This window comes from Aquila chrysaetos, chromosome 2, assembly GCF_900496995.4.
Source record: "Aquila chrysaetos chrysaetos chromosome 2, bAquChr1.4, whole genome shotgun sequence".
Taxonomy (NCBI): Eukaryota; Metazoa; Chordata; class Aves; order Accipitriformes; family Accipitridae; genus Aquila; species Aquila chrysaetos.
Genome location: NC_044005.1, coordinates 37391051 through 37417649, shown reverse-complemented (window position 1 = coordinate 37417649; position 26599 = coordinate 37391051). Strand labels below are relative to the sequence as shown.

General features: G+C 39.0%; 1 protein-coding gene across 7 annotated transcripts in view; it reads left to right on the top strand.

Annotated features, from left to right (window-relative positions):
• Window positions 1-1452: 1452 nt before the first annotated feature.
• Window positions 1453-26599, top strand: part of FSIP1 (fibrous sheath interacting protein 1) — a 94079-nt gene continuing 68932 nt past the window's right edge. The window contains exons 1-10 of one of the 7 annotated variants that reach the window (XM_030043603.1): window positions 1453-1551; window positions 3042-3173; window positions 4550-4742; window positions 5635-5733; window positions 7097-7269; window positions 8193-8277; window positions 11729-11827; window positions 14836-14936; window positions 15718-15825; window positions 23459-23623. In XM_030043603.1, the coding sequence (XP_029899463.1) occupies window positions 3048-3173; window positions 4550-4742; window positions 5635-5733; window positions 7097-7269; window positions 8193-8277; window positions 11729-11827; window positions 14836-14936; window positions 15718-15825; window positions 23459-23623 (1149 nt within the window). In that variant the 5' untranslated portion in view covers window positions 1453-1551; window positions 3042-3047. Of the gene's footprint in view, window positions 1552-1576; window positions 2397-3041; window positions 3174-4549; window positions 4743-5634; window positions 5734-7096; window positions 7270-8192; window positions 8278-11728; window positions 11828-14835; window positions 14937-15717; window positions 15826-23458; window positions 23624-26599 lie in introns of those variants that run through there. The other 6 variants (XM_030043596.2, XM_030043563.2, XM_030043591.2 and 3 more) reach the window with 6 other exon arrangements.

Below are 26599 nucleotides of genomic sequence, written 5' to 3'. Positions count from 1 at the left end.
TTAAATAGACAACTTGTGGATGTAAACATTCATTCTTCTATTTTTGCTTCAAATCGTGGTCTGCACCATCTGGAAAGCACTACACATTCCGAACACCCCTATGGTATTCCATTAGCAATTGCAGGATTTATGTTAGAATTTTAACATACCTGGAGCTCAGCATGTATTTTAGCCTCCTTCCTAAACAAGTGGTTCACTAGCATATTTTCTGTATTTGTCTTCAGCTCTTAACTGTAAGCCACACTTCATCATTACTACATGAAATACCAGGAAAAATTGTTCTTCTCTTACTAGCACTTGGAGGAATGTCACAGTAAAATGCCACACACTATAAGCATCAATAAAGACTCTACTGCAGACAGCAAATACATACCCCCAACAAAGTAAGTTTTATTTTGGCAGAAAAATTTGTCAGTCAGAACCTTACTTTGAACAAGATGCAGTTTGTTTCTTCAAACTGTTTCTCGTAAATTTTTGCTGCCAGTGAAAACCTGATTTTAACATATGGGTATCAAAGGAAGTTGTAGGGCCCAGTAACTGTCTCTACAAGTGAATCAGAATGCAGGAATTAATCCTCACATCATATTTAAAGATAGAAAAGAAATAAAAAGGGATGGGATTAGGAAGCTAATGACACTCCCCTTATGAATGAAATTCCTTATTAACAGTGAAAATTCAGGTAAAACATGGTGATCACAGTATTAGTTTTAAGTCTTAGCACGTTTATTTAAAAGTCATTCAACTACCCTTATTTACAAGTAAACATGACACAATATATGCAGGAGACCAGACGAACAGACTACCAAAAGAAACGATGATAATTCACAGCATGGGTATATTGTTTAAAAGGCTAAATACAGTAACTTTTTTTCTGCTGGATCAAGCACTTCAAAAATTGCTCTTACTGAAGCGGGAAAGACGGCAGCCATGAGAATGAGGCTACCATGAAAATAAGTTGCAACTCGCAGCACCCTAGCTCACCTAGCTCACGGCTTTTAAGGCTGACTCCGAAGGACCGCCCGCCGCCCCCCGATCGGCCTCCCGGGCTCGGGGCCGGCGGCGGCACCGCCTGCCGGGCACACCGGCACCCACCGTTTCTCACCGACGTTTCGGAAAATCCAAGTTTTAAGCTCTGTACCTACACGCCACTTACTCTGCTGACAGCACGCGCTTCCTAAAAGCGAGCCATCTTTTAAAAGGCCGCTCCCGTTATTCACGCCCCCGGGCCCCGGCAGCCGAGGGCCTCGGCGCCAGGGAAGGACGAGCCTCCCCAGCACACCGAAAGCCGCCGGGAGGACGCCGACGCCCACCGCCACCGCCACCGCCCGGCCTCCTGGTGACAGCCTCAGCCACGCTCGGAGAGCGGCTCTCCCCTTGCCACGGCCCGGCATCCCGCTCCTCGGCACCGGGCCCGGCACAGCCCAACTATCTGCGGGGGGGGAGGGCGGGGAGAGGGAGGAGAAGGTCGCTCTCCACACGGCAACTCCCTGCGTCAGGACGGAGAAGACAGACCTCAGTGGGGTTACCTGGTGGTTCAGACTTCGCGAGCAGGTGAGAGCTCGGTTATATCTGCATCCCTAAGAACCAGCTACAGCCACCCCCGTCCCGACGGTGGTACTGCCCCAATTTAAGGCGGAATCCCGCAACTATCGCGAGAATTCGGCGAGTTGGTCGTCATGGGAACGACGGCGGTTGTGCTGCCTCCGCTGGCCCCCGCGCTGCCGCCCTCCCGCGGTAAAGACAGGGCGGCTGCCGGGCGGGGGGGGCTCATCCCGCCTGTCCACCCTCAGTCGGGGCTGCCGGAGCTGCAGCTCTGCCGGGCAGCAGTCCCGTCAGGGCAGCGCCTCGGGGCTCCTCTTACGAGCACGGGAAAGGGCTTCCTGCCTGTCTGTGTGTCGAAACTTCTTGTGAGGTTGTTTTTTGTTTGTATGTTTGGGTTCTTCTGTTCTGGAGTCCTTTGGGTCTCGGCTGTTGCTTATCTTTGTCTTCCTCGTTTATGGGGTTTGGGGTCTTTTGCACTTGCTTTTCCACCCGCCCCGGGAAAGCGCAAGAAGCTCTTAAAAAATGTCCCCGAGGCGGTGGAACAGCCGCCGTCGGCAGAGGCTCGCAGGTGGCCAGAACTCGCGGAAGGCCCGCTGGGTTGGCGGGCCGGCCGCTGCGGGCGGTTCCGTCAGCGGGCGCGGGGCGGCGGCGGCGCCGAGCCCGTGTGGGAGCGTCCTCCGCGCGCGTCCCGAGCAGCTCCCGCTGCGGTGACTCCCTCGGCCCGGGCGGCGAGGGGCGAAGGGGCCTCCTCAGCGAATGAGCCCGAGGTTCGGGGGTGGACTGAAGGAACGGGTGTAAACTGCTGGTCTTCGTCTCTGACCGCTTCTTTATGCTGCGTCGTGTTACGGACCTGTGTACGTGACTCGGTTTGTCCTGTTTCTTGTGCTGAAATGAAAAGTTGTATTCACTTGGGCCTTCTGAAAACGACCAGGGTGTGTCGCGTACTCAGAGACCCGATTCCTGTGAATTCACGCAGTTTTTGCAGAGAACCCTGCATTTCTGTTGTTTAAACTCAAATGGGCCGGGACTGGGAACGTGATCATTTGGATTTGGGAACACCCCCCACTTAGAACTACTGAATTATTAAAAGCTTTTGGCTGCTTTACTTGATGTGTTCAAGATGTCTATAAAATACCCTCATTCTTCTGTTAGTGCTAGCTTTGCCAGTCCCATGTTTTCAAAAAAGAAAAAAAAGAGCCATGACATTTCATTTGTTGTGAGATTACTTTTAAGATTTAAGCCTTTTGAAGCTTCTTTGACAGAAGAATACTTTGAATATTTTGGTTAGCTTGAGGATATAAATATATATTTGTACATATAGTAAAAAGTGTATAGTTGAGTGGCGAGCTAGTCTATACTGGAAAGACCTCTCAACACTGAATTGCTAGAAAGCATTTGAAACTTGTTCAGTCTACTTCTGAAATATTGCTGGGTTTGTGTTGCTTTATTATGACACTGATAGTTTGGAAGGTTGTTCTTGGGTTTTTTTCCAATTTTAGGTCAGAATGGATATTACAAGGGGGAGCTTGGATAAAATTTCAAGGCCTGCATCTATCTCAAGAGCTTATCCTAATTGTAGATCTTTAAATACATCTATGGAGTTATTAACACCAGAGCCACGTTTGCCAAAGGTAATTCTTTTCACCTTCAGCGGGGTAGAAACTCTATGCCTAAGTCTTCTTAGTAGAATGCCAAAGAAATAAGATTCTGCTTTTTTTGCTTCATATGGAGTTCTGGGCTCTGCAGACATGCTAAGGGGTTATGTGAAAGTTCATGAATGTGGGTTGCTCCTTATGCATAAATGGAATGATGTTTAATTTCATTTTTCTGAATATGTGTTACTTTTATATTTGCCACAAGAAGGGCTATTCAGCACTACAACCTGGAAAACTTGGTTGTCTTCCTCTTTATATTTAATCAGATTATTAAATAAATTCTATTTTAAGGAAAAACATTTGAGATTCTGGCAATAATGTGTAGATACACAGCTATAGGCTGTTGATGCATGAGTCAGTATGTGCATAGTTTCACTTCCATCCCATTTGTGCTTTTAAATTCAAGTTGGAATAAAAATTATTTTGCTTATTAGAAAAAAGCGTTTGAGCAATCGTCACAAGTTGAATTTTTGACTACAAGGTTCTCTCAGCATATGTTTGAATCAAGTTTAAAAAAAAAAATAATTCATAGTATTCCAAGAAATATGTCAGCTCCAGGGATTCAGCAAAGTCTGTCAGAAGTAGGTGTTCATCCATCCTCTGAGAAAATTAATATTGGGGATTAACTTAATTTTGGGAACAGGATATGTTTTATGTTTGTTGGGATGTAGGAACTGGGACTTGGGAATTAGAGATTTAGATTGATTTACTTACATTAGTCCAATTGTGTTGTACCTCTGTTTACCTGTCTGAAGAATGGGATCATAGCTGGATGTTTCACAAAAGTATTAAATTTTTTTTTTTTTTTTTTATAGGTTCACAGTCGGGTATTAAGGTTAATGTCAGATAACTGAATCCAGGTTCTGACCTAGACATTATAGGCTATTGCGTGAATATTGCGGTCTCTTGAGACTGATGAGTTAAGCATAAGCTTTTCAGCCCTTCAAAGTCTACAAAAAAAACTCTATAGTATGAGCAAGAGATTGGGATGCTATCTGGTGCAGAGCACCCACAGTGTCAGGAAATGGATGAGGCAGTTGTACACACAGACTCTTAACTGGTTGCCTGTACCCTCTGCTGCAGCTGAAGTGGCATAAACCTTTGGAATCATTCCCTAGCGTGGCAATCCCAAATCTGGCAGTCTGTGGAATGACAAGCTTGAGAATCAATGTGATATCTAAGAAACAGAACTCTGTATCAGATCTGAAATGGTTCTTTTATTCAAGAAGTACTCTGCAGTCTTGTATAGAATCATTGTTAGCCTTTGTGATAGTATGTGATTATTGTGATTATCTTTTTCTTCCCCCCAAAGATTTCTATTTTTATGGTAGTAATTAATTTGCATTTTATAGGTTGATTCACCTGTCAGTTTGGCTGGTAGTCATCAAAGAGGCAGTCTAGAAGACTGCTGTCTGGAAGAAAACAAAGTTGATGACAGAGAGAAATCTGATGTCAAGGAAGTAAGAACAGATCAGCAAACTACAGTGGCGAGTACGACCTTCTTTCTTCAGGAGGAGCATATGCTGAATCCCAATGAGTTGTCAGGTGTGGGAATGACTAACACTTTCATGTGTTGTGGCTAGACCAAATATCATGTTTGTATAGTTTGGGTAAAATTCTAATGGTGGAGGGAAAAGAGGATGCAAATAGGTAAAATTCTAGAAGAGAAGGAGGTGTCAAAATTCATGCCTTCACTTCTCTTTCCTATTTTGATCCATCTTTGAAAGAAATGTGTTATTACTGCCATTACCACTACAGCATATGTCTCGTGGTATCTAGGCTGTGACCTGCACCTTGGTGATGGCCTAAAAGATCATGAGAAACCATCTGTATGTGTCCCATGAAACCATGTTAGAAAGTGTTTTCAGTAAGGTGTTTTTATCAAACTTCTCACAGAGGTCATCATGATCATTTGTTAGAAACTTTGTATCCTAATAATGGTCCACCAGTGCAAAAATTTGAAAATTATGGTTGTACGTTATAGTGTTTAACAACTGAACAATGCTAATACTAATAACATACTTTAAATATAAATATGCAATATCTCATTTTAATGAAAGCGGTTGTAGAAGTGCTTCAGATGGCATTCTATAAATGGTAATAAATAAACTTTCTAGAGCTTCTGACTATTTAAAAATAGAGAAGCAAAGGCCAGTATGTGAAGCCGAAAGTTTGGATACCTTCAAGTTTAGATAAGATTCCATGACAGAATTGGGGTCAAAAGAAATTCCTTGATTTCCTGCTCCTGTGTTTAACATAAGTCCTGGTGTACTAGTATGTATCATTTTTTTAAACAGTAATCCACTGTAGAGGCTCTGTGGTGATCCCTAACTGACAAAAATGTTATTTTGGTCTTTTAATTGTTAACATTTCACACAGTATCTTTAAAAGATTATTTCACATCTGTTTGTGAAAGGCTTTTTCCTGTGTTTTTCAGGATGTATCTCTAATTCAGATTCTGGAGATGATAGCACTGAAACAGAGACTTTGAAATTCTGTGAACCTTCACAAGGAAAACCAAGTAATGCAAAAGCAGGTATTACCTTTCAGGTGTATAAAATAAACAGTGCAATAAAACTTTTTTTTCCTTTTCTTTTAATGCTTCTAGGAGAGTTTGGGACCACATTGTATTTGTGTCTATATTATATAGTTATAAAGAAATATTACAAATTGAAAATGTCTGTGCATTGTGATATTCAAGAGGTGTTGGATGAATTCTTTATTTAAAGATCATTTTATTAAAGGATATTCACTGTCTTTAATGATATGATAGTATTTGAGTTTTACATTAAGTGGTGGTCATCTAACATAATATCCATTTCTTCAGAACAGAAATTGGATAGAACTCAACTTCAAAGCTTCACTCAGTAGTTTTAGGTTCAAATCCATCTGCTGGGTTGAGGCCAGTTGAAATAAGTGCTCTTTATTTTATCTTCTGTCCTTGGGTCTTCCCTGGAGCTCAGTTAGATTTTTTTATAGCTCTCCCCTTGTTGTATCACTCATTTCTTTTTATGGCATAAAGCAGACCGATGCATCACAGTAAATGCTTGGGATCGAAGGGTGTGTAAAGCATTTGACCTCAAAAGATTAGAGAATGAAAAAGTATTGCACAACTCCAAAACTTGGAAGTGTGTCAGATAGGGACAGTGTTACAAGTGTTTCCTCTACCCTTGCTATGGAAGCTAAGTTTGACCAGAGAAGAGGGCAGAGCATGAGGATGCTATAGGAAGGGGAAGGGCTGAAAGTGATCAGAAATTGTAATCTGCATGTTTAGAGAGAAAAAGGACAGTATGGAAATCTATTTTAATTAAACAATGATAGTGTCCATAATGTGTCACTGTTCCTATTTTTCAAAACAGTATTCTTCTAGAACCAGTATCAGAATCTGGTTTTGCTGAGATATAAGTCAAGACTGAAACTTCTATAACATTTAAAAGTAGAGATATTGCAGTCTCTCTTAATCCCAGAATTCATTTTAATGAATGACATTTCAACATGTATTCTACTAGTCAGGCTGAAGAATTTTTTTTTTTTAAGCTTATTTTGTCTGTGATTTTTGCTGATACTGTGGAGATGTTGTCACTTTTCCATTATAAATTTGAATTGAGTCACTTACCCAAAATGGGGGGGGGGGGGGGCGGCTCTTCATTCCCCATGCCCTCATATCCAACTGCTACAGTTCAGAGTTTGGTTCAGCGTTCTGTCAGAAAGACTTTTCTATTTTACCCTGCTACAAACAGGTTTAGAAATGCTTGAGGATAATTGTAATTGTACTCTTGTCTGTGGTTGTTATCAAGTTATTTGTACTGCTTTTTAGCTGTGTGGGTTTTTTGTGTGTTTTTTTTTTTTTTTAAGTTGAAATGCTTCAAGCTAACATTGATTTTAAATATATTCTACAGCAAACTCTTCCAACTTGGCATATTCTGAAGAAACAGGTGTAGATCCTCAGATTCAGGCAGCTATAAAAAAAATGAATAAACTTGACACAATACTGGCAAAAAAACATCTTAAGGAGAGAGCAATTAAAAAACAAGGCAAAGAAATGAGGGCAAAGCTCTGGAAAGAACTTCAGGTTAGAAGTGTTCTGCTTGTTTTGTGAATAATATGTCTGAGAGTACTGTCTTACAGAATTATCATATTTCACAGATGCATTTTTTAATTAAATAACTCACAGTTGGCTGATTAAAGTGAAGAAATGGATCTTAAACAGTAACTTTGAATAGGTTTTAATATATATTGGGTAGGCAGGCTTTGAAAGAAGGCTGTGGTCCTTAAAAATTGATCTGACCAATAGCCAAATATACAGCTGTCTGGGGGTGGTCTACTAGCATAGTCTTATGCTTGAGTATAAGGTATGATAAGGCATGACAAGAGGTAATGTGTGTGTACCCAGACCTAAAAGCATTTATTCTGCTCTAGTGTGACCATTCGTAGGCCCATCTATTTCAGTACTGTCTGTTGTTGAAGAAATTAGAGATGCCCCCTGAAGAAGGCATAAGAACACCACAGCACAAATTCCTTCACGTTATTCCTATCTGGGTCTCTTGCAGTTAAATGTCATATTAAGCATTGAAACATGAGAGTTAGTATTTCCTCTGAGGTAAGTATTGTATAATTTACACGAACACAAATGTCAATTGCTAAAAAGACATGATTGCAGTTGGTTTGACTGCATCTTATAATTTCAATGGATTTGGATTCAAAGCCATATATACATTACAGAACTTGTCTTGTGAAATGTGTCTCCATGTAAAAGACAGTGTATAACAGGCTTTAAAGTTCTACCGTCCTTTATCATAACTTTAGAAAATGTTTGGATAGCCTCAAGAAGGAAACAAAGCGGTAAGTAAATATTGCCACTGAACAAGGAATTTTTAATAGGGTCTGAAGTTCATTAGACCTGATAAGCAGACAACATATTTTGCTTTAAAGTATTTACTTTAAAGTAAATATATGCATGTATCAGTATTTTTATGATTTATTTCTTTTCAATAGTTTATCAGAACCACTGGAAGCCATGAGGAGATAGAAAACACAAAACTTTTTTTAGCTTTGATCTCATCATGGCAGGATAAAGCTGGTAAGTAAGAAAGAGAAGTAAATACCCTGATATAATTATCCTGTATTTTGATTAATATTCATGTTTTTGTTGGATGCTATAAAAATAAAGCTATCAAACCTTTACAATAAAATAATATCTGCATATGAAAGTACATCAAGGGAATATTTGAAAAATTAATGGAAATAATTTTTGCATTATCACAAATGTAGAAGTTGTACTTTAACATTAATTTTGTTTATAGGTACTGCATTTTTTCAAAGAAATGGCTACTCTAAAAGGATAGAAATCCAGGATAAGTAAAGCTTGCATTTTTCAAGTTGATGGCAAACACACATGATTTCAGAAAGGATGCATGACTGATAACACTGGTAAATTAAAGTAATGGTAGTAGGCATAGGGAAAACAAAGAGTGGAAATCTGCTGAAAAACTTGGATGTCTTTACCATTTTGGAACACCTGGGCAATAAGCAAGGAATTAAAAATTGCTTTGGTAAACAAACAAAATGATGAAGTTACTGATGTGTTGTTACTGGTGGTCTTAGAGAGTTTGCCAGACTGGAGTACTTGGTGTAGGAAGGGCAGGCACTTAAAAAATATTAGGCCTATAAATGTGACTTAGAAGCTTTAGGGATGTGGGCCCTGCCACACATCTATCTTGGAGAAAATTTTCATGTGGGACTGGGAAGCAATGGCAATGCCATGGTAAGGATCTCATAATATGACAGGTCCAGAGGGAGGGAAATCCTGAGCCTTTTTAGGAATTGTTAACAGAAGAACCAAAAGAATGGGACCAAATTATGATACTGAGTTACATGTTGGAAAACAATACAGGAACACGCATGCACAGCCCAGGTCTTGGAACATGGTCCAAAAGGGAGTAGGGGCCATTTACATTCAATTTGTTACTGATTATGTTACATTTAATTCATTTCTAAAAGAATTTAAGATTCCGAATGTGAGAGAGAATTTGAGTAAAAGGGATCATCAAATAAGGTAGAGTGTGATGCTAAGGAAAAGGCATGAATATGAAACATGGACTTAGGTTTTTTTTTAATCAGTTTTTTTCCTGAGAATTCCAGGGAAGAAAATTTAGGATAGATGGCAGTTTTAAAAAGTGAAACTATGTTAAAGATATGCTAGCAGACTATTCTCAGGAAGAAAAGACCAGGAAGTCTGATAAGATAATTTCTGAGTTTCATCATGATATGATAATGAAGACAAACATATTCAAAGTGGAAATGAACACACGGATAAGAATAAACATTTGCATTTTAGTCTTTTAGTAAAAATCACTTCCATCTTCAGTAGCATTTAAAACACCAAATTCTACAGCTGCATTAAAAGTAGACAAATGACTAATGAAGGATTGAGCTCTTTAACAGGAAAGGTAAACAAATAGTTAACGATACAGAGAAATGTGGAATGTGATATGTAACAAAAAAAGACTAACCACGATCAAAATTGCAGTGACTACCAACAATATAAAACTATAGATAGACTAGGGAAAGAAAAGTTAAAGAACTATTTAGAAATGTTTTCTCTACTGAGTCAGAAGGACGTAATTCTGTTGGAGTTCTAAAGCAAGTGGCTGAAGCGCATTCTGAAGTATTGGTAGTTTTCTTCAAGAATGCACAGAGGATGTGCATGTTCACAGGGACCTGGAAAAAGAAAATATTGCGTATTTTAAGATTTAATTTTTCCTTCTGTGGCTAGACTCTTACTGGGGGAGACACTGGAACAAACTGTAGGCATTCTGCTCACAATGTCTTTATTGGGAGGGGCAGGGGGAACAAAACCAGACTGAATTTGTCAAGAATATACCATGTCAAAACTGCTCAAGAGTGGTTTTAAAAAATTTGCTGTTTGAGTACTCTGTCTCAGTGCTGGAGTTCTCAGAGATGTGTCAGTCAGATGCACATTTTGCATCCTGTCCTTCATCTGTATACCTTTGGTTGAAAGGAAACAGAATTGTGGTGCATCCTGTCTTTTTTCTTGTTGGGGAGAGAACAAGGATTTGAGGGCTGAATGGTTATTGCTGAGCAAAAATCTCAGCTTGAATGTTGGAAGTACCTGCATAATAATGGTAGCAATGTGTGGTTAAAACATTTCAACAAAACTTATTATTATAAGGTAACCTGCTTTTATTTCTGTGCTAAAGTTTGGGTTAAGGGAAGAACACAGAATTTGATATGGGTGATATTTAAAAAATCTCCAGTAGATGTCAGGATATAGTAAAAAAACAGTAGGCAAGCAAGACTCTATGGTTGTTAATGAACTCCATGCTTCCATTCCCCTTTTATTTCAAAGGTAACTCCTTGCTGTAGAGATCATGTGCATCATATGGGTTCTGGTCTACCATACTGGCAAAACTCTGCATAGTTTAGATTTATATTTTTCCTCCAGCTTGATCTTTATCTTGAATTTTCTGTGACATGCTAGTACCTTACTTTTCAGGTCTTTATTTATTTATTTAAATGAGTGCCCTGATAGCTGCCCTGGTTGATACTGAAATGGAATGCAATTCATATATTTTGTTTTTCAGACCTCGAATTTGGTAAAGAGCTTTCTTAATTAAATTACATAGGGAGCTATTTAATTATAGCTTTTAATGTGGCTGTGAAATCAAACACAAGTTCTGGGTACAAAATCATTAATAACTTACGTGTCCCAGCCTCTCAGGCACAAAAAAACCCTCTGACACACTCATGGCAGAAATGTAAATCAGGAGTTAAACAAACAGCTTTAAATTCATTCTCCTGTGCTCTGTCTAACAAAATCATACTTTCAGTTGAGTTCATTAAACTTCATTATTACAGGATGTTGGTTTTTTTTTTTTTTTGTTGTGAAAAATACATTTTTCACAAGTGATATATACAGTTCTTTGCAATACACGTCCTTTTCTGTAAGTGCTAAGTGTATAGACTGCAAGTTAATGCTCTAATTTATACTTCCATTTGATAGTATGTCAATACCATGACTAAATTTTTTTCTTTGAGTAGCTGAAACAACTCTTGCATGCTAGGATGTTGGAACACATTTTTTTCTAGACTATACCCTTTACCTAAGCCACCTGGAAGTCTAATAATGCATGCACAGGCAGACAGCAGCTGTGAAAACCTGGATACTTTATTCTCATTCAAAGTTCTAGATGGCTTGCCGCATGGTGTCTGCCGAGGCTTTTGAACTTTAGGGCCTTGGGCTGTATCTTCTAGAATGTAATTATTTGTCTTGTATGGGCAGTAGTTGTTAAAAACAAAAACACGGCCATATGAAACAGCATAATTATTCATGAGACACACCTTACACTTTTCCCCTTTCTTTATTTCTGGAGAAATATGGTGGGGTATGTAATTTATCCAAGTAAATTTCTTTAACTTTTCATGTGTGAGATCTTACAGTACGATACACATGAAACTAAATCTTCTTTAAGTAAATTTCAATTAAATTTTACTGAAAAAATTCCTTGCAGATCCCTCCCATGCTAAAGAAGATGAAATATGTACTTCAGTATTTCACACACAAATTAATCCAGAAGATTATGATTGCCATAAACCCCAACATAATAAGGGTAAGCTTTATTAATTGTATTGTTTGTATTTCTAGATATAGCAAACCAACATGTACAATGGGTGGATAATGAAGACTTGGCCTTTGTGGCTAGGCCAATGAAATCAGAAAAAGCAAGGTTGCTTAGTACAATAGCGACAGTTCTTATTTTTTTTACAAATTATAGAAGAGAATAATTTTGTTTGACTTATCTAAAACATTTTACTCAACATGTTAAGAAATTTTTTACCTTTGGGTTTATAAAACTTTTTTTCTTTCATTGCAAAATGATGAGGCTTGTAACTGTCATTGTAAAACGTATCATGTGTTCTTCATGGGAATTTTTTAAAACCTTGTTTTAGCTGTTATTCTAAAGTACTGTAACTTTCATTAATAGGTTTGTATTCAAGAAACCATCTAAAAATGAAGAGTGGTGCTGTATACAGTTTCAGCTGTTCTGGAATTTTTTTGTTTTCAGGAGAAATTGTATGGATGTTGTGACAAACCTAAGTCTTCAGACAACTCATTTTACATTTTGTTATGCTGATTATTGTAAAGGCTGCATTGCTTTATGGATTAAGTACTTCTTGGCAAAAATCAAACATCTGTGCTGATTCTTTTAGACATCAATTGTTTATGTGTACTGTATAGAGGTTTCAAATGCGGGTAGTAGTGTAGTGTGTCCAACACTTCAAAATAAATGGAATTGTGCTTTTGTGCCTCTGTTCTTTCCCTGTTTGAAATTCAAATTTGTATGGTTGAGTAACTTCTCACATGTGTTGTGACATAAGAAGAATAGCTTCAGCTGCCATTGCTATCAGCTGCAATTGTTTATTTCTTTGTCATCTACCATTCTATGTAAACAGAAGGAATCTATCTTCCTGGTGACTGGCTAAGATGACAAGGACATAATAAACAGGTGTTCCTCAACGCTGAGCCATTGATGGCAGCAGAACCTCTGTACTTTTTAGAATTTGACTGTATGTTTTAATTTTTAAACCTGGACCTCAGCTCCCTTACCATTTTATCACTTGTCTTAGTCTGCTAGTATGTGACCTTAACTTTGTGTTATTAAATGTTTCTTCAGACTGGGTTCGAGCAGTGCTGTGCTTTTGATTTCTCTGTCTTCCTAACATGTATCTTCATTCTTCCCTTAAAATGAAGCTTGACCCTCAGCTTTCACCTTCACAAAATTTCCGAGTTGTGCTGGAGTGCCCTTGAATAGCAATGGCAGGTTTCATTAACAGTATTCAGGACAGCAATGACTGCTGAAGTTCCCAGTAGAGGCATGGTTGGGGAGTTGCTATTGCTTGCACTATTTTGAGATGTTCTGCATTCTCCTAGTTTCGGAACGCATGGAGTAGAGATCACTTACAACTCATGAGCAATAAATTACTTAAATGACTTTTACTATTTCTGCTGGAGGCCTTTATGGTTTCTGAATAGCTAAGACTTACTGTTTTGGTTGCTTTTGGATTTCTGTGTAACATTTGTCATAAAGGCAGACACTGAATGAGAGGAGCCTAACTTGTGAAGAAGAATGTATGTATTAGTTTTATAATGTTAGTTTAGCAGTCTCATCAAGATTTGTACCAATCTTCCAAAACGTGTATGCAAAATTTGTTGAGCTGCAGTCTCTCTTTTACTCACCCATGGCAATCTTCAGTGTATTCTTTGTCCCAGTGATCCATGTCTGTCCCTTCTTTACTTGAATGTTCTGAGAAGTTCTGTATGATAGCTCCCTCTCAAAAATGCTTATTCTACAGTTAGAGAAAGATGTAGCTTAAAAGTAATGTTTCATATATGTTGCATGTTATGTTGGTGTTTGGTGTGTTTTGTTCATTTCAGGATACAACTTCTTATGTTTATATTGATTGGTAAATTCTTATAGATCCAGTTCCTCAACAGATTCAAGATGTTACCTGGTAATGTTAAAGATAGTTTGGGATGCTTTTAGTAAACAGTTGTGTTGAATCTGACCAAGAAAACCCTGTCATAGTTCAAATGCACCTCAGTCCTTTAAGGTTTGCTTGCAATGTTAGAGTAAGCCTGTTTGGTGAGAATTGTTACACAGGTGTTTTTTGGCTATGGTGTGTAAAAGGATGCACGGAATTTATTTCATATCTTTGGGATTTTGCTTTCAATCTACTCACTCTGAAAAAGAGTAACTTTGATGTAAACTACCATAGCCTATCTTCTGTTATCTAACATGTTAAATTGGGGGTTTTTGTAGGCAAATAGCCCACCCATTTTTCAAATCTCTACTTTCCAGAAAAGTAAAAACTACCATGCCTACTTTTGAAGTAGTTTTTGAGACTCAGAAGTTGGTTGTATTTGCTTAGACTTGTTATTTAATGTGATAAAGATTTGCTGTTCATAAAGGAATTGCTGTTTAAGAACTGGTAAAAAAGTCTCTGAAAAACGGAGTATGTGCCCGTTTTTGTATGATGGATAGAAACCCATTGCTGAAAAAAACATGTGTGATGTTGTAAGAATATCATGTGGCTGTTCAATAGCTTTACAGCTCAATGATGAGTTTTATTTTTAAACAAAACTTGTTTTATAAGCTGTGTTATAATAGTATCAACTGTATCATCTGTTCTTCAGCTGTTTTATTTTTAAAAATGTACTTGATATGTCTCCAAATAGTTCTGCGGTTTTAAAAAAAATTATTGTCTGGTTTTGTACTGATGATAAAACTGAAACAATGATAGGCTTCGAAGGAATGCCATGGCTTTTAAAGCTGCCATGTTTCACATTTTTGAGGTCAGAAATCCAAAAGTATTTTAGCCTTCGCAACATTGAATGAGCTTATATAATAAAAGCTTAAAAATGAGATTAGCTTTTTATATAGTTATGTTTTAAATACAGCAATATAGTTTATATAAATAATGAAAACAGCATATAAAAAGTTTGTCTATCCACTTTATATGTATGTTAAAGATTTAGATGGGATTGCTGTTATTACAGCTCTCATTGAATCAGAAAGAAATGATTATGACTTAGCAACTTTTCTTCCTCAAACTTCAGATTATCCAAGTGAATTAGAAACAAATGAATTTCTTAATCAAGCAGAAAAAACACATAGCAAAAGTAAAAACAATCAGGATTTCATTAAAAAGAACATTGAGGTAAGCATTAAAGCATAAAATTATTAATTTGTTAAGTGCTGACTAAAAATAGTATATAAGTAATACTGGAGACAGTTGGGGTTTTTATCAGTAACATTAAAAGCTAATTAGGCATAAATGAAAAAAAGCTTGCTGTTAAAAAGTGTTGTTTATGGCATAGTACTGTATAAGATAGTTCTCATCTTGCATGCTGATATTGGTAGGGATAATACTGCTTCTATGTCTTTGCTAAAGACTATTGGAAACTGAATTGTTCTGTCTGTGCCTGGATATAGCTTGTTTTGAGGGCAAATATTTCCTAAGATTTTTGTTAAATGTATTTACCGTTAAGTTAAAGGAAGATGTTCTTATGCATAGATAAGGAATAGGTATGCAGGTTTTTCATGTATAGCCTGCCTGGGACTGTTATTTACAGAAGACTTCTTTCTGTTGGAAAATAGATGCCTTGATTTTCTTGCTTTTTTTTTCTGTGAAGACCTAGTAGCTATAATGATTTTTCATCCAATTAAAATATCTGTGTCCACCCTCCCCCCCCCCCCCCCCGCCCAGCTATGTCCAAGACTTTTATAAGATTATCAATTTATTATATGCAGGCTGCTACTTTTTTCTGTCAGAGTGATAGTTTGTATTATGGCAATAAGAGAGATTTGGATGTTAATTTCATGGAGTTTGAAACCTGTGTTTTGGTGCTGTTTGAGCTAACGGGGTTCTAAAGTTTTGTTGGTTTTGTTGTTGGTTTTTTTTTTTTTTTTTTTTTTTTTTTTTTTTGTAACTATTTCAGCTAGCAAAGGATTCAGGAAACCAGATTGTTATGCTTGAGGGAGAAAGGAAAAGGCTAATTGAACTATTGAACGATACAGAAGATGGAATTGAATTACAAGGTCTTGAGGTATGGCAACTTTAATTTGTACTGTCCTGTTGTATTTGGCTTATTTTTATGGAAAATCTAAATTTGATTTTGTTTTAGTCCTACCATGAAGTAACCTACTGAGATATGAGAGGAAAGCTGAAAAAATCCAATGGGCTTTGTCTCCAAGAATGAATTTTCATTGGCTTCTTTGTTTTACTAACACTTGGACATGCCTGGCCTCAGAAAAACAGCAGAACTTAAAAGAAAGTTAGACATGGGTGGAAGGAGCCTTAGAAGCACACTCAAAGAAGATGGCCTATTTTCTCTGTGTAAAATGTGAAGTTGCAGCGTATCAGTCTGAGTGGCTAGTGCTGGTAGAAGGGCCAGCAACTACTTCAAAAAAACTCCCAAGAGTTTTCTGAGGACATCAACTTCAGAATGCAGCAGTTGGGGAAATACACATTGATGAAGCTTATGTGTCCATTTAGAAAGATAACATGTCATCTTTGTGTGGCTTCTAACTCACTCTGTCTTAGAAGTATACAGAGGAGCTAAAGTCTGCTTAAGTATTAGACATTATGCTTTAACATGATATTGTTAAAGAGCATACAGTCTGCATACTGTGGTGAATAGCAAGAGCTGAAGTAGATAGAAATACCTTTCCTCATGGAGAGTAAAGTGTTTGATTGTCCCACCAATCGCTGCTCTAGGAAAGTCTGTGCCACAAATGATTTCCAGTAATATGAAGACATCAAATAGGCTTTCGATCTCCCTGTTACTAGGATATGGCCTTTATTTCTTACTGCTTTGAGGGAAATGTCACAGTGAAGGAGTTCTTGGGGTCTCTGTTGTTTTACAGAAGTAATCATAAGGCTGCTAGGATGGGAAGATAAAATTTGGTTTGAAAAATGAATCATACTAGGAACTTAGAGTACTTTTCAACTATATATGGTATTAGACATGCTAAAGATACGTGTTTTCATAGAATGAACGTCCTCAAACTATGTAAACTTGATATAATGCTTCAAGTAACCTGTATTTTAATAAATAAGAAGAAATATTAGGAAAATGCTTGCTTTGTGTAAAGAAATTAGGTGACCTTTCTAATTTGTTTTGCATTAAAATGTACACTATGTTAAGTCTATAGTAACGTTATAAACTTTTTCACAACATTTCTAAGTATACACTGAATCACAGTACCTAAGAAGAAAGATGTGAACTCTGTGTAGAATGAACAAAGTACATCCAAGGTCCGGTTTCTGTTTAATTTATACAGCTAAAAATGATCTGGAGTAAATTATTTTTCAGTAGGTTAAATAATAACTTAAATGTGGGAGAAAAACAAAAGCAAATGCAATGTTGTTTGCTTGGTTTTTTTTGTCTCTTCCCATATTTTATTCTGAGTTATTTTCTAATAAGGTGGCGAAGACATCCAAGAGGTGATGCTCTTCATTACTCTTTTCTAAAATGTGTCTCAAATTTGTCTTTATAAATTACTGTTTCAGGATATGGGGTAAGGACGTGAGGTCAGGATTTCCTTCATCCGAATCCAAACTGGTTATGAAGCCAGAGAACTAACCTACCCATGATTTTTGACATTAAACAAATCTGTAATTTACCCAACTTTAGTGTGATTTCCAGTTTGAAACTCATTTGGTCTGTGGTTGAAAAATTTTCTCTTTACTCTAGGGGAACTGGTAAATATACACTATGTTTTGGCATTTGCAGAGCTTTGTGGGGCAAATACAAGTAAAGGAGTCCATATCAGTCAGGAAACCTGATGGACAAATGACTAAGATCATATAAATGTGCAGTATTTTAACAGTAACTGTTCTTTCGCAGTTAGTAAGCTAAAGTAGAAGCACAGAAAACATAACCTTTGCTTGGTCATTGGTATGCAAAGGTTTAAAACTATCAGCCATACTCGGTGCTTGTGTTCACGAGATAAAAAACTTTGACTTCTGTGAAATTGCACCAGTCTTCCTGTTGACCTGACATTTGTTCCCTCGCTTTACATAGAAAACTTATTTAATTTTTTTGGACTTGAACATAAAGCTTGCAGATTGACTTATTTATCTGTGTAAAGTACTCATCAGTTAATGACGTTGCACAGAGATGTTTGACTTAGCTGACACAGTTGAGCATTAAAAAAAATGCAGTGGAAGGCTCTTTGGTCTAATGTTGATCCACTGGTTAGGAGAGTTGATTTTTATTGTACTTTTAATTTGTTGCATATTAGAACAACAAAGTTAAAGTTCACTGGATCATTATTTAACTAAACTTTTGTCTGTACATATAGGAAAAGATTCAAGCTATTCTATTAGATCTACTTGCAACAGGTTTGGCATTATAATCCCACTTAAGGGTGACAAAATGTTCAGCTGAAACAGTACTTCACCCAGCCTTTGAATAGGAAGAAACTGTAGGGAGAGGGTTGTGGGGTTTTTGTTTGTTGTTTTTTTTTCTTCTTTTGTTGGAAAGGTTGGTGTTTGATTAACAATACCATCTCTTCTGTTCTTCTTTCCTGATTAAGGACATGTTTCAATTTGAGGAGGTGGTCCTTCATTTGATAAACGTCAGCATTTAAAGATCTGAAGATGTTTTAAACAGCCATCTGTTAGTAAACATCACAGCGTTCTGACCTAGAGAATAGTTGCTTTTTTATAATTTATTATTTTACTGATTGCAAAAGTCTTCTCTCACAATATGTAGTTACTGGGTTTTCTTTTTCTTTAAGCTAGAGTCCTTCACAATATTTAGAGACATTTATGCAGAATAGCTAATCCAAATTCTGACTAGCAATGTGTACTTTTTTTGCACCAATTCTCAAAGCATCAAGGCAATGGAAAAGTATACATTTATCCCAGTTTTGTATCTGGCACGTGTCACTATCATGTGGGCAGGTATCTATAGAGATTTTACTATTTATATCAGATGTTAAATAGATCACTACACAGAACGTGTGTTACTGTATGTTCTTGATACAATGGACAAGAATGGGAATTGTAATTTGTGGGTTAGTCTAGTCTGTACTAGATAACTTCTTTAAAGAAAATGGCTCCTAAATCTACTGCCAAAGTAGAATAAAACAAAGGATAATACTTAGTTCCTTAAACCTGTCTAGTCTGGAGATGGATTCTTCCTTTCCCACATTTGAATTGTATTATGGGTGAGGCATTTCCTGTGGCTGCTTTGTAACGTAGATCATGAGGAAATTATCAGCTAATGAGTAATCTAGATTTCTTTGAGCTGGCCTAAGTAACTGTCCAGCTGATGGCCACTGTCCTCTTATTTCATACTGACTTTTAAAAAGCTGGTGCAACCGCATTGGCTAAAGTAATGTTTTGGAGTTATCAATCAAGGCAGAGCTGGCTATGCTGTATGAATTCCTGTGTATAGTGTAATGTGGATTAGATAACTTCATTTGACTCCTACTACTAAATATGTCAAATATCCAAACAGCACTTCTCACTTTTTTAAAAAAATGTTTTATGAGTATTTAAAATATTTTAGAAGTACAAATTCATGCTAATCTAATTGTCAAAGCTGCAGGGGTATAATTAGTTTCAGATGTTCCATAGTAATAAGCACTGACTGTGCTGTTATAAAAGTATTGTTCTGAGTTAACACATAGGAAACATTGACAGGACAGAAGCTTATTTTCCAAGCAAAGCCATCTTGAGAATACAAAAGAGAATGTGTGAGTCCATTTAACCCTGGAGTAAAGTGACTACTGGAGTAATTTGGAGACTTGGATCATGGGATATGAGAGCATGGAATACAGACACTGAGCTGTAGCTAATAAGCCCAGTTGCAGCTTAACTGACTTTTGTAGAGTCATTTCTGTGTGCTTGCACTGTGCTCTTCAGTGTCTGATTGGGGGGTGGCTAACAGGGCACAACTGTAGTACCACATTAGATACTGATGTTATGATGGTCACTGTCTCACCTGAACAGATGCCTCCACAAAGCTGGCAAGCTTCTAGAGACATTTCTGAGTGGCTTTTCTGAGTCAAGTCATGTCCGGTCAGGCTTACTGGTTGTGTCATCGTAGTTGTATGAGAAAGCATTAGAACTGATTTTTGTTTCACAAAAGAGATGACTCTTCCTTTTTTTTTTTTTTTTTTTTTTTTTTGATTTAGTATGGCAGTAATTTATGACAGGTGTTTGGGGTATGCTTTTTTCTTTTTGCAATCAGTGTGCTTTAGGGTAATGGTGATGAACCAAGGATGACCTCATAGCAGTGGTATTGTAATTGGAAGCTGATATTTCCTCCTCTTGTGTGGATGTGGCTGCTTGAATAGCCAGAGGACTAATCTGGAGGCTGTAAAGCAGTGGTGGACATGAATCCCTTGCAAGACAGATGTTGAATTCTTAGGGCAAGATGCTATTAGGAAAAAGAAGGGAAACCAGCAATACACTCATGTCCTCCCCCACATCCCTATTCTGCCCTTCTAAGGTCCTTCCTGGTGTTTCTTTGCAGTCAGGACAGAGATGTAATCTGCGGGTGTCATTCCCAGTGAATGGTAGTTGTGCAGACTTGCTTCGCTGAGTGTGAGACAGGAGTGCCAGGTTGCTGTGAAGAACCTGCATCTGTTTGTGAATCTGAGCTCATTTGTTTGGGTTAAGTGGGCCAAGCTCACTCATAATATGCAACTGTCTGTACTAGGAGCACATATTCATATTGGCTAGTCAGGTGTTACTGCTATCAAGAGGAAAAAGTCATGTAAATCACTATCAGAAAAAGAACTCTCTGCTTTCTGTCTCTCCTAGTGTTTCTATGATAACGTACTGGGGCTCTAGAAGGGTAGCAGCTACTCACTTCAGAGCAGTTCCTTTGATTTCCTATGGATGCCTTGCAATGTATCACCAAAGAAGAAAACAAGTATGTATTGGTTTTGCTGGCAAGGTTTTGGTAGCGGGGGGGGTTACAGGGGTGGCTTCTGTAAGAAGTTGCTGGAAGTTTCCCCTGTGTTCGAGAGAGAGCCAATACCAGCCGGCTCTAAGATGGACCTGCCGCCGGCCAAGGCCGAGCCAATCAGCGATAGTGGTAACGCCTCTGTGATAACATTTTTAAGAAGGAAAAAAAAGTTGGGACAGGCAGATTCGGCAGCCGGAGAGAGGAGTGAGAACATGTAAGAGAAACAACTCTGCGGACACCAAGGTCAGTGAAGAAGGAGGGGGAGGAGATGCTCCAGGCGCCGGAGCAGAGATTCCCCTGCGGCCCGTGGTGAAGACCATGGTGAGGCAGGCTGTCCCCCTGCAGTCCATGGAGGTCCACGGTGGAGCAGATATCCACCTGTAGCCCGTGGAGGACCCCACGCCGGAGCAGGTGGGTTTCCCGAAGGAGGCTGTGACACCGTGGGAACCCTGCGCTGGAGCAGGTTCCTGGCAGGACCTGCGGATCTGTGGAGAGAGGAGCCCACGGAGCAGGTTTTCTGGCAGGACTTGTGACCCCGTGGGGGACCCACGCTGGAGCAGTCTGTGCCTGAAGGACTGCACACTGTGGAAAGGACCCATGCTGGAGCAGTTCGTGAAGAACTGCAGCCCGTGGGAAGGGCCCACGTTGGAGAAGTTCGTGGAGGACTGTCTCCCGTGGGTGGGACCCCACGTTGGAGCAGGGAAGAGTGTGATGAGGTCCTCCCCCTGAGGAGGATGAAGCGGCAGAAACAACGTGTGATGAACTGACCGTAAACCCCCATCCCCGTCCCCCTGTGCCGCTGGGGGGGTTGGTAGAGAAGCCGGGAGTGAAGTTGTGCCCGGGAAGAAGGGAGGGGTGGAGGGAAGGTGTTCTGAGATTCGGTTTTATTTCTCATTACCCTACTCTGGTTGATTTGTAATAAAGTGAGTTAATTTCCCTAAGTTGAGTCTGTTTTGCCCGTGACGGTAAGTGATGAGTGATATCTCTCCTGTCCTTATCTCGACCCACAAGCTCTTTGTTATATTTTCTCTCCCCTGTCCAGCTGAGGAGGGGGAGTGATAGAACGGCTTTGGTGGGCACCTGGCAATCAGCCAGGGTCAACCCATCACAAAGTATCACATTATGTCTCATACCTGCATTTTGATATTTGGCTCCAGGTGGTTTCTGCTGTAGCATCAACCTCTGCAGTTTCATTCCAAGCACGGTTTTGGTCAGGCTTTCTCTCTTATTGACTCCTTATCAGATGGAAATTTGTTGTCCTATAGACATAGCTGCTGTTTGTATTTCCTTCTTTGACTTGCACAGGACTCTGTTGCTTCTACTTCCTTCAGAGGACAATAGACAGTAGTGTATTATGTTCCACTTTATTTGGACTTCTAATGTGCTGCTGTGCAGGTGTGATTGGGTGGGTACTAGAATAGATGTGTCTTTGCATTTGGTGCTGGACTGAGATGCAAGTTCATTGGGGGAGTTTGACAAGATGTGTTCAGTGTAGTTGAGAACATCTCATTTTTATGCCTGTTGACTTGCATTTGTCTTTTTTAAAAGCAAAAAATATCTTGCTGTCTCAAGTTTACTATATGGTCAACTCTCTGTACAGTTCCTTGGACTTAAGCTGTAATATGGTGTCTTCAGAGTAAGTGTGCAAACAAGGAGTGCTGAGATGCAAGGTGTAACAGAAGTGATTTAGGGTAATGTTAAGGACAGTTCTACTGCAGTTTCTGAGGGCTGTACTTTTCCACCTCAATATTAGCATTGAAAATATGAGCTTACAGCATGTTCTTTGTCTTTTCTGTCTTAGGACTGGTGCATCTATGTCTGTCAGATGCTTTCCTCTTCATTTCTATCCTCTGCACTATCTTATAAAGGAGCAAAACAGTCCTAAATTGATTTTCATGTCAGTGGTATGAGAAAGGGATGCTTACTGGGCAGCGCGGGTCAGCAAGTTCTATATGCAAGTTAGACCACGACAAGCATTATTCCTTCAAAAGGAAGCTGGGACTGCCTTGTTGAACAAATACAGAAACCGCAACAAGGGAAGAGTTTGCATCCATGGAAGGGAGCAGCCATAGGCATGGCATGAGACTGTTTTGAAGGTTTGACTAACTTGGCTAAGAAGCTATAAAGTGAGATGCATCATTAAGAAAAAGGGGCTAGCTACTCAAAGTGCTTCTCTTGGGCATAAGAGAACTTGATCAAGGAAGTTGTATAACCTTCAGAAAAATGGATGGGGAACTTGGATTGGGAGCTGTATGATTGCTCTTCGGCCAGCTGGCATGGCGGCAAAACATCTGGCTTTAAGCAATTTTATTTCAGGGCTTCTGAGTGGCTAGTCAGTGAGAACACAGGCTTTGGACTTTTATAGAAATAAGTAAGATAATAGCAGAAGTCTATTCAGGTTAACACAACATCCCTTTTGCTATTACATTTTAACAATGCGTGTAGATGCATTCTACATACTTTCTAAAAATAAAATTAAATATATGTATTTTTGAAGTCCATTTAAGTTGCTGCTTGGTTATATTTAAAAATTAAAAACGTATGCCTCTAATTGTTCTGTCCATATCTGCTTTTGAGTGTGCTAGGTACATGAATATTGGCAGATTTCAGGTATATACTGAGGTGGATGAAAACTTACATTTTATTCTTAAGTATGGTTTATTTGAAAAATAAATACACTTGATGTGTAACTGCCTTTAACGTCTGTTTCCTTTGAGAATGAGGGTTAAATATTTTCTTTATCTTTCAATAGGAGGATGTATCTGGCTGGCTGGCACCAGGAGAAGGGTACACACCTGAACCGATGGAATTTCATCACCTAAATGAGATAGACATTAAGCTTCAAGTACTACTATCTGATGGGGATTTTTCTGCAATTTCCAGCTCTTGCTCAAAACTTCCAACCCAGATTTATCAGGTATATTACAGAACAGAGCTTATGTTGCAGATTTCTTGTTTGAAGTGTGTATTGAGATCTGATATAAATGAAAATACAGCATGCGTCTGTACTTGTTTTTTTTGAATTTTTCTTTAGTATCTTCTATTTCTTCTCAAAGTATATGTGTTAAAGAATGAAGTGAAATCTTTGGCTACAGAAATCATATAGAAAAATAATATGTTGCTATTTTGAGTGGTATATAATTCAAGGACTGTCTTGTTTTTAACGCTTTTTGATTCCACAATTTCAACAAGAAATTTCATATGCAGGAATTGGTAACTCAGATGTTTTTAACTGCGTGAGGGCCTCAGTGGTTTTGTCAGCACAGTAACACGTTACCCATGATAATTCATCTTTGGGAATTAGAATTAGGTTTCTTCTTATCTCAGGATTCCAAAAGTGCCTCTTTGCTTATGATCGGAAAGATAAAGCAATTATCAATAAGCAATGTTAATGACTCTAGAAAACTGATTGAAATTGTATGTCCCTTGTTTTTAATGGCCTTTGTCTTTTTCCATTGCCAGCAGTATTAAGACTGTTTGGGGTCTCAGCCTTGAGAAATGTTTGAGTTTTGTGCATAGAAGACTCCAATTTATCCCATGCCCCAGTAATGTTGCCCCTGATATAATGGGGGAAATAAAAGATAAAAATGCCATAATTCCTATTTTGCACCGATTTGCACAAAACTTGTTTGCTTTTGTAAAATTTACAGTTTATAGCCAGAACAGGTGCATCAGAGGCTCTGTAAGAGTGTATATCGGCAAAACTGTTTTCAGTTACCAGTGTATGAGAAACATCTCTTTGAACAGTTAAAATACCTGTGGGGTGGTGTTTTTTTTTTTCTTTTTCTAAAGGCACTTTAATGTCCTATTTTGTATTGACTTTTTCCTGAACTTCAGGTTTTGTTTTACCTATAGTAGTATTTTCTGTTGCTCTGACAGTTCCAGAAGAGTCACATTTTGACGTTGATTATTTACCAACTGGGATTTAATGTGTGAAACAGCAACTCCCTCTAGTGGGTAATCGCTTACTCAAATGCAGTTGTTGCCCAGTGTAGCAGTGCTACATATCAAGGTGCCGCGATTAGATCACTGATCGGTCTGGACCAGGGAAGAGACAGATAACACACATGGTGTGAGTGCCAACTCCGTCCTTTATTGCGCAGTTAATTCCTTTTATACTAACAACGGTAGGTGGGATTACTGATATGTCATAGGGAGGCGACGACTAGCCTTCTACCTTTCCGTGACATCGCGAGATCTTCCGAACGGTGTTCCCTACATCTCCCCCTCCTCATGTCCAACTAGCTCCCATTGGTTACACACACTATTCATGCACTGTCCACGCGTCCAGTTGCACTCAATGATTGGCTGCATCAACACTGCACACGCGCATAAACATAAAATATAATTGGTCATACTAACTAAACATACGAGACTTATCTCAGTCTAATTGGTCAAGATAAACTGCCAAATTGAGGTTGTTTGTGCCAAGTTCTCTTTATCGTGGAATATGCACCTGTGTTTTTCTAATTGGTATCTTTCTTATTTTTGTCTTCTTGTTTATTCTGTTCAAGGCCTTCTAAAGGCGTCTGGAATGCTCTTGTGACCGTTAGCTAAATATGTTCCCACAACAATTCCCCCTCCCTTTTTCTATTAGAAGAGTATTAGCAGATCTAGTCACCACCATCCGCGAACTCAGCCCAGCAATCGGTAGGTGCCAGCTTTACGTGGGCGTCCCCACAGAGGCAACGATGGCCTTGCTGTACACCAGCCCGATGCTCTTCGGAAAATCCCGGTATTTGTACATTTGCAGAGGAACAGATTTCAGCACACGTGGCCAGCGGGTGCTAAAATTTGCCTCAGTTGAAACATAGGGAGCCTATGGCACATGCGGTCGCTGGCCAGACGTGCCGCACGAGTCATAGCCATCCTGTCTATTGGTTCACGGGCTTTGTGATGCGGTTGCAGTGCACAGAGAATCTTGACCTGTTATGTTGGCTAAGGTGACCTACAAGATATATGAACACAATTAATTAAACACAGTAAAAGCAACATTATACCTAATAAAATACACAAGAATAAAAGAAACCCCGATTTTTAACAAAGATACAAACCAACTCCTAAGTCCCCATCCCGCAGCTAAATGTTCTAAGCCGAAATGACAGTTTTCTTAATTGCTATAAAGGTCTTGCAGCGCCTTCTTGCTTCTGCAGTTCTGTTATCTTGTTTATTAATTGCTCCAGCGTCAGAAATTCGTAGCAGATACCCAAGACATCACAAGCCAGGAAAGGATAACAGCAATCTGTAAAGAAAAAACACTCAAAACACTATGAGGTTAGGACAGGACGAACCATGCGACTAGGGACCCATTTCAGTAGCCCTTCAGGTATCTGTACACAGGCGTACCCCCGCCTGAGGCAACGCAGCTCAAATGGTCCGTCCCATTGGCGTGTCTGGGGATCACGCACACGGACCAACAGGGCCTTTCTCTTCCGTAGCCGTAAAATGTCGTTGCGCCGTCATCTGGTCCAGGTCCCCCCGAATTGTCTGATTTAATGAAGTTAACGCAGTTAACAGGAGACGCTGTGCACGGAGAACAGGTGAATTATCCCGTAAGCAGGAGGGCTCTGCCTGGTCCCCCTCCCTAAGACGATCTAGCAGGGTCTTTAAGGTTCGATGTGCTCGTTCTACAATGGTCTGGCCGGTGCTGTTATAAGGTGTGCCATGTACAAGGGCTATACCCCAGATTGCACAAAATCGTTTCACCTTTTCCGCAGTATAAGCTGTACCATTATTCGTCTTGATCTGTCGTGGAATCCCCAGTTGGGCTATGCAAGCACGCCAGTGTTGTACAACCGCCAAGCTATTCTGCTTCCTGTGCGCTGTAGTGAGAATATATTTACTATAGGTGTCTACGGTAACATGCAAATACTGTAGTGGCTTAAAGGGAGCG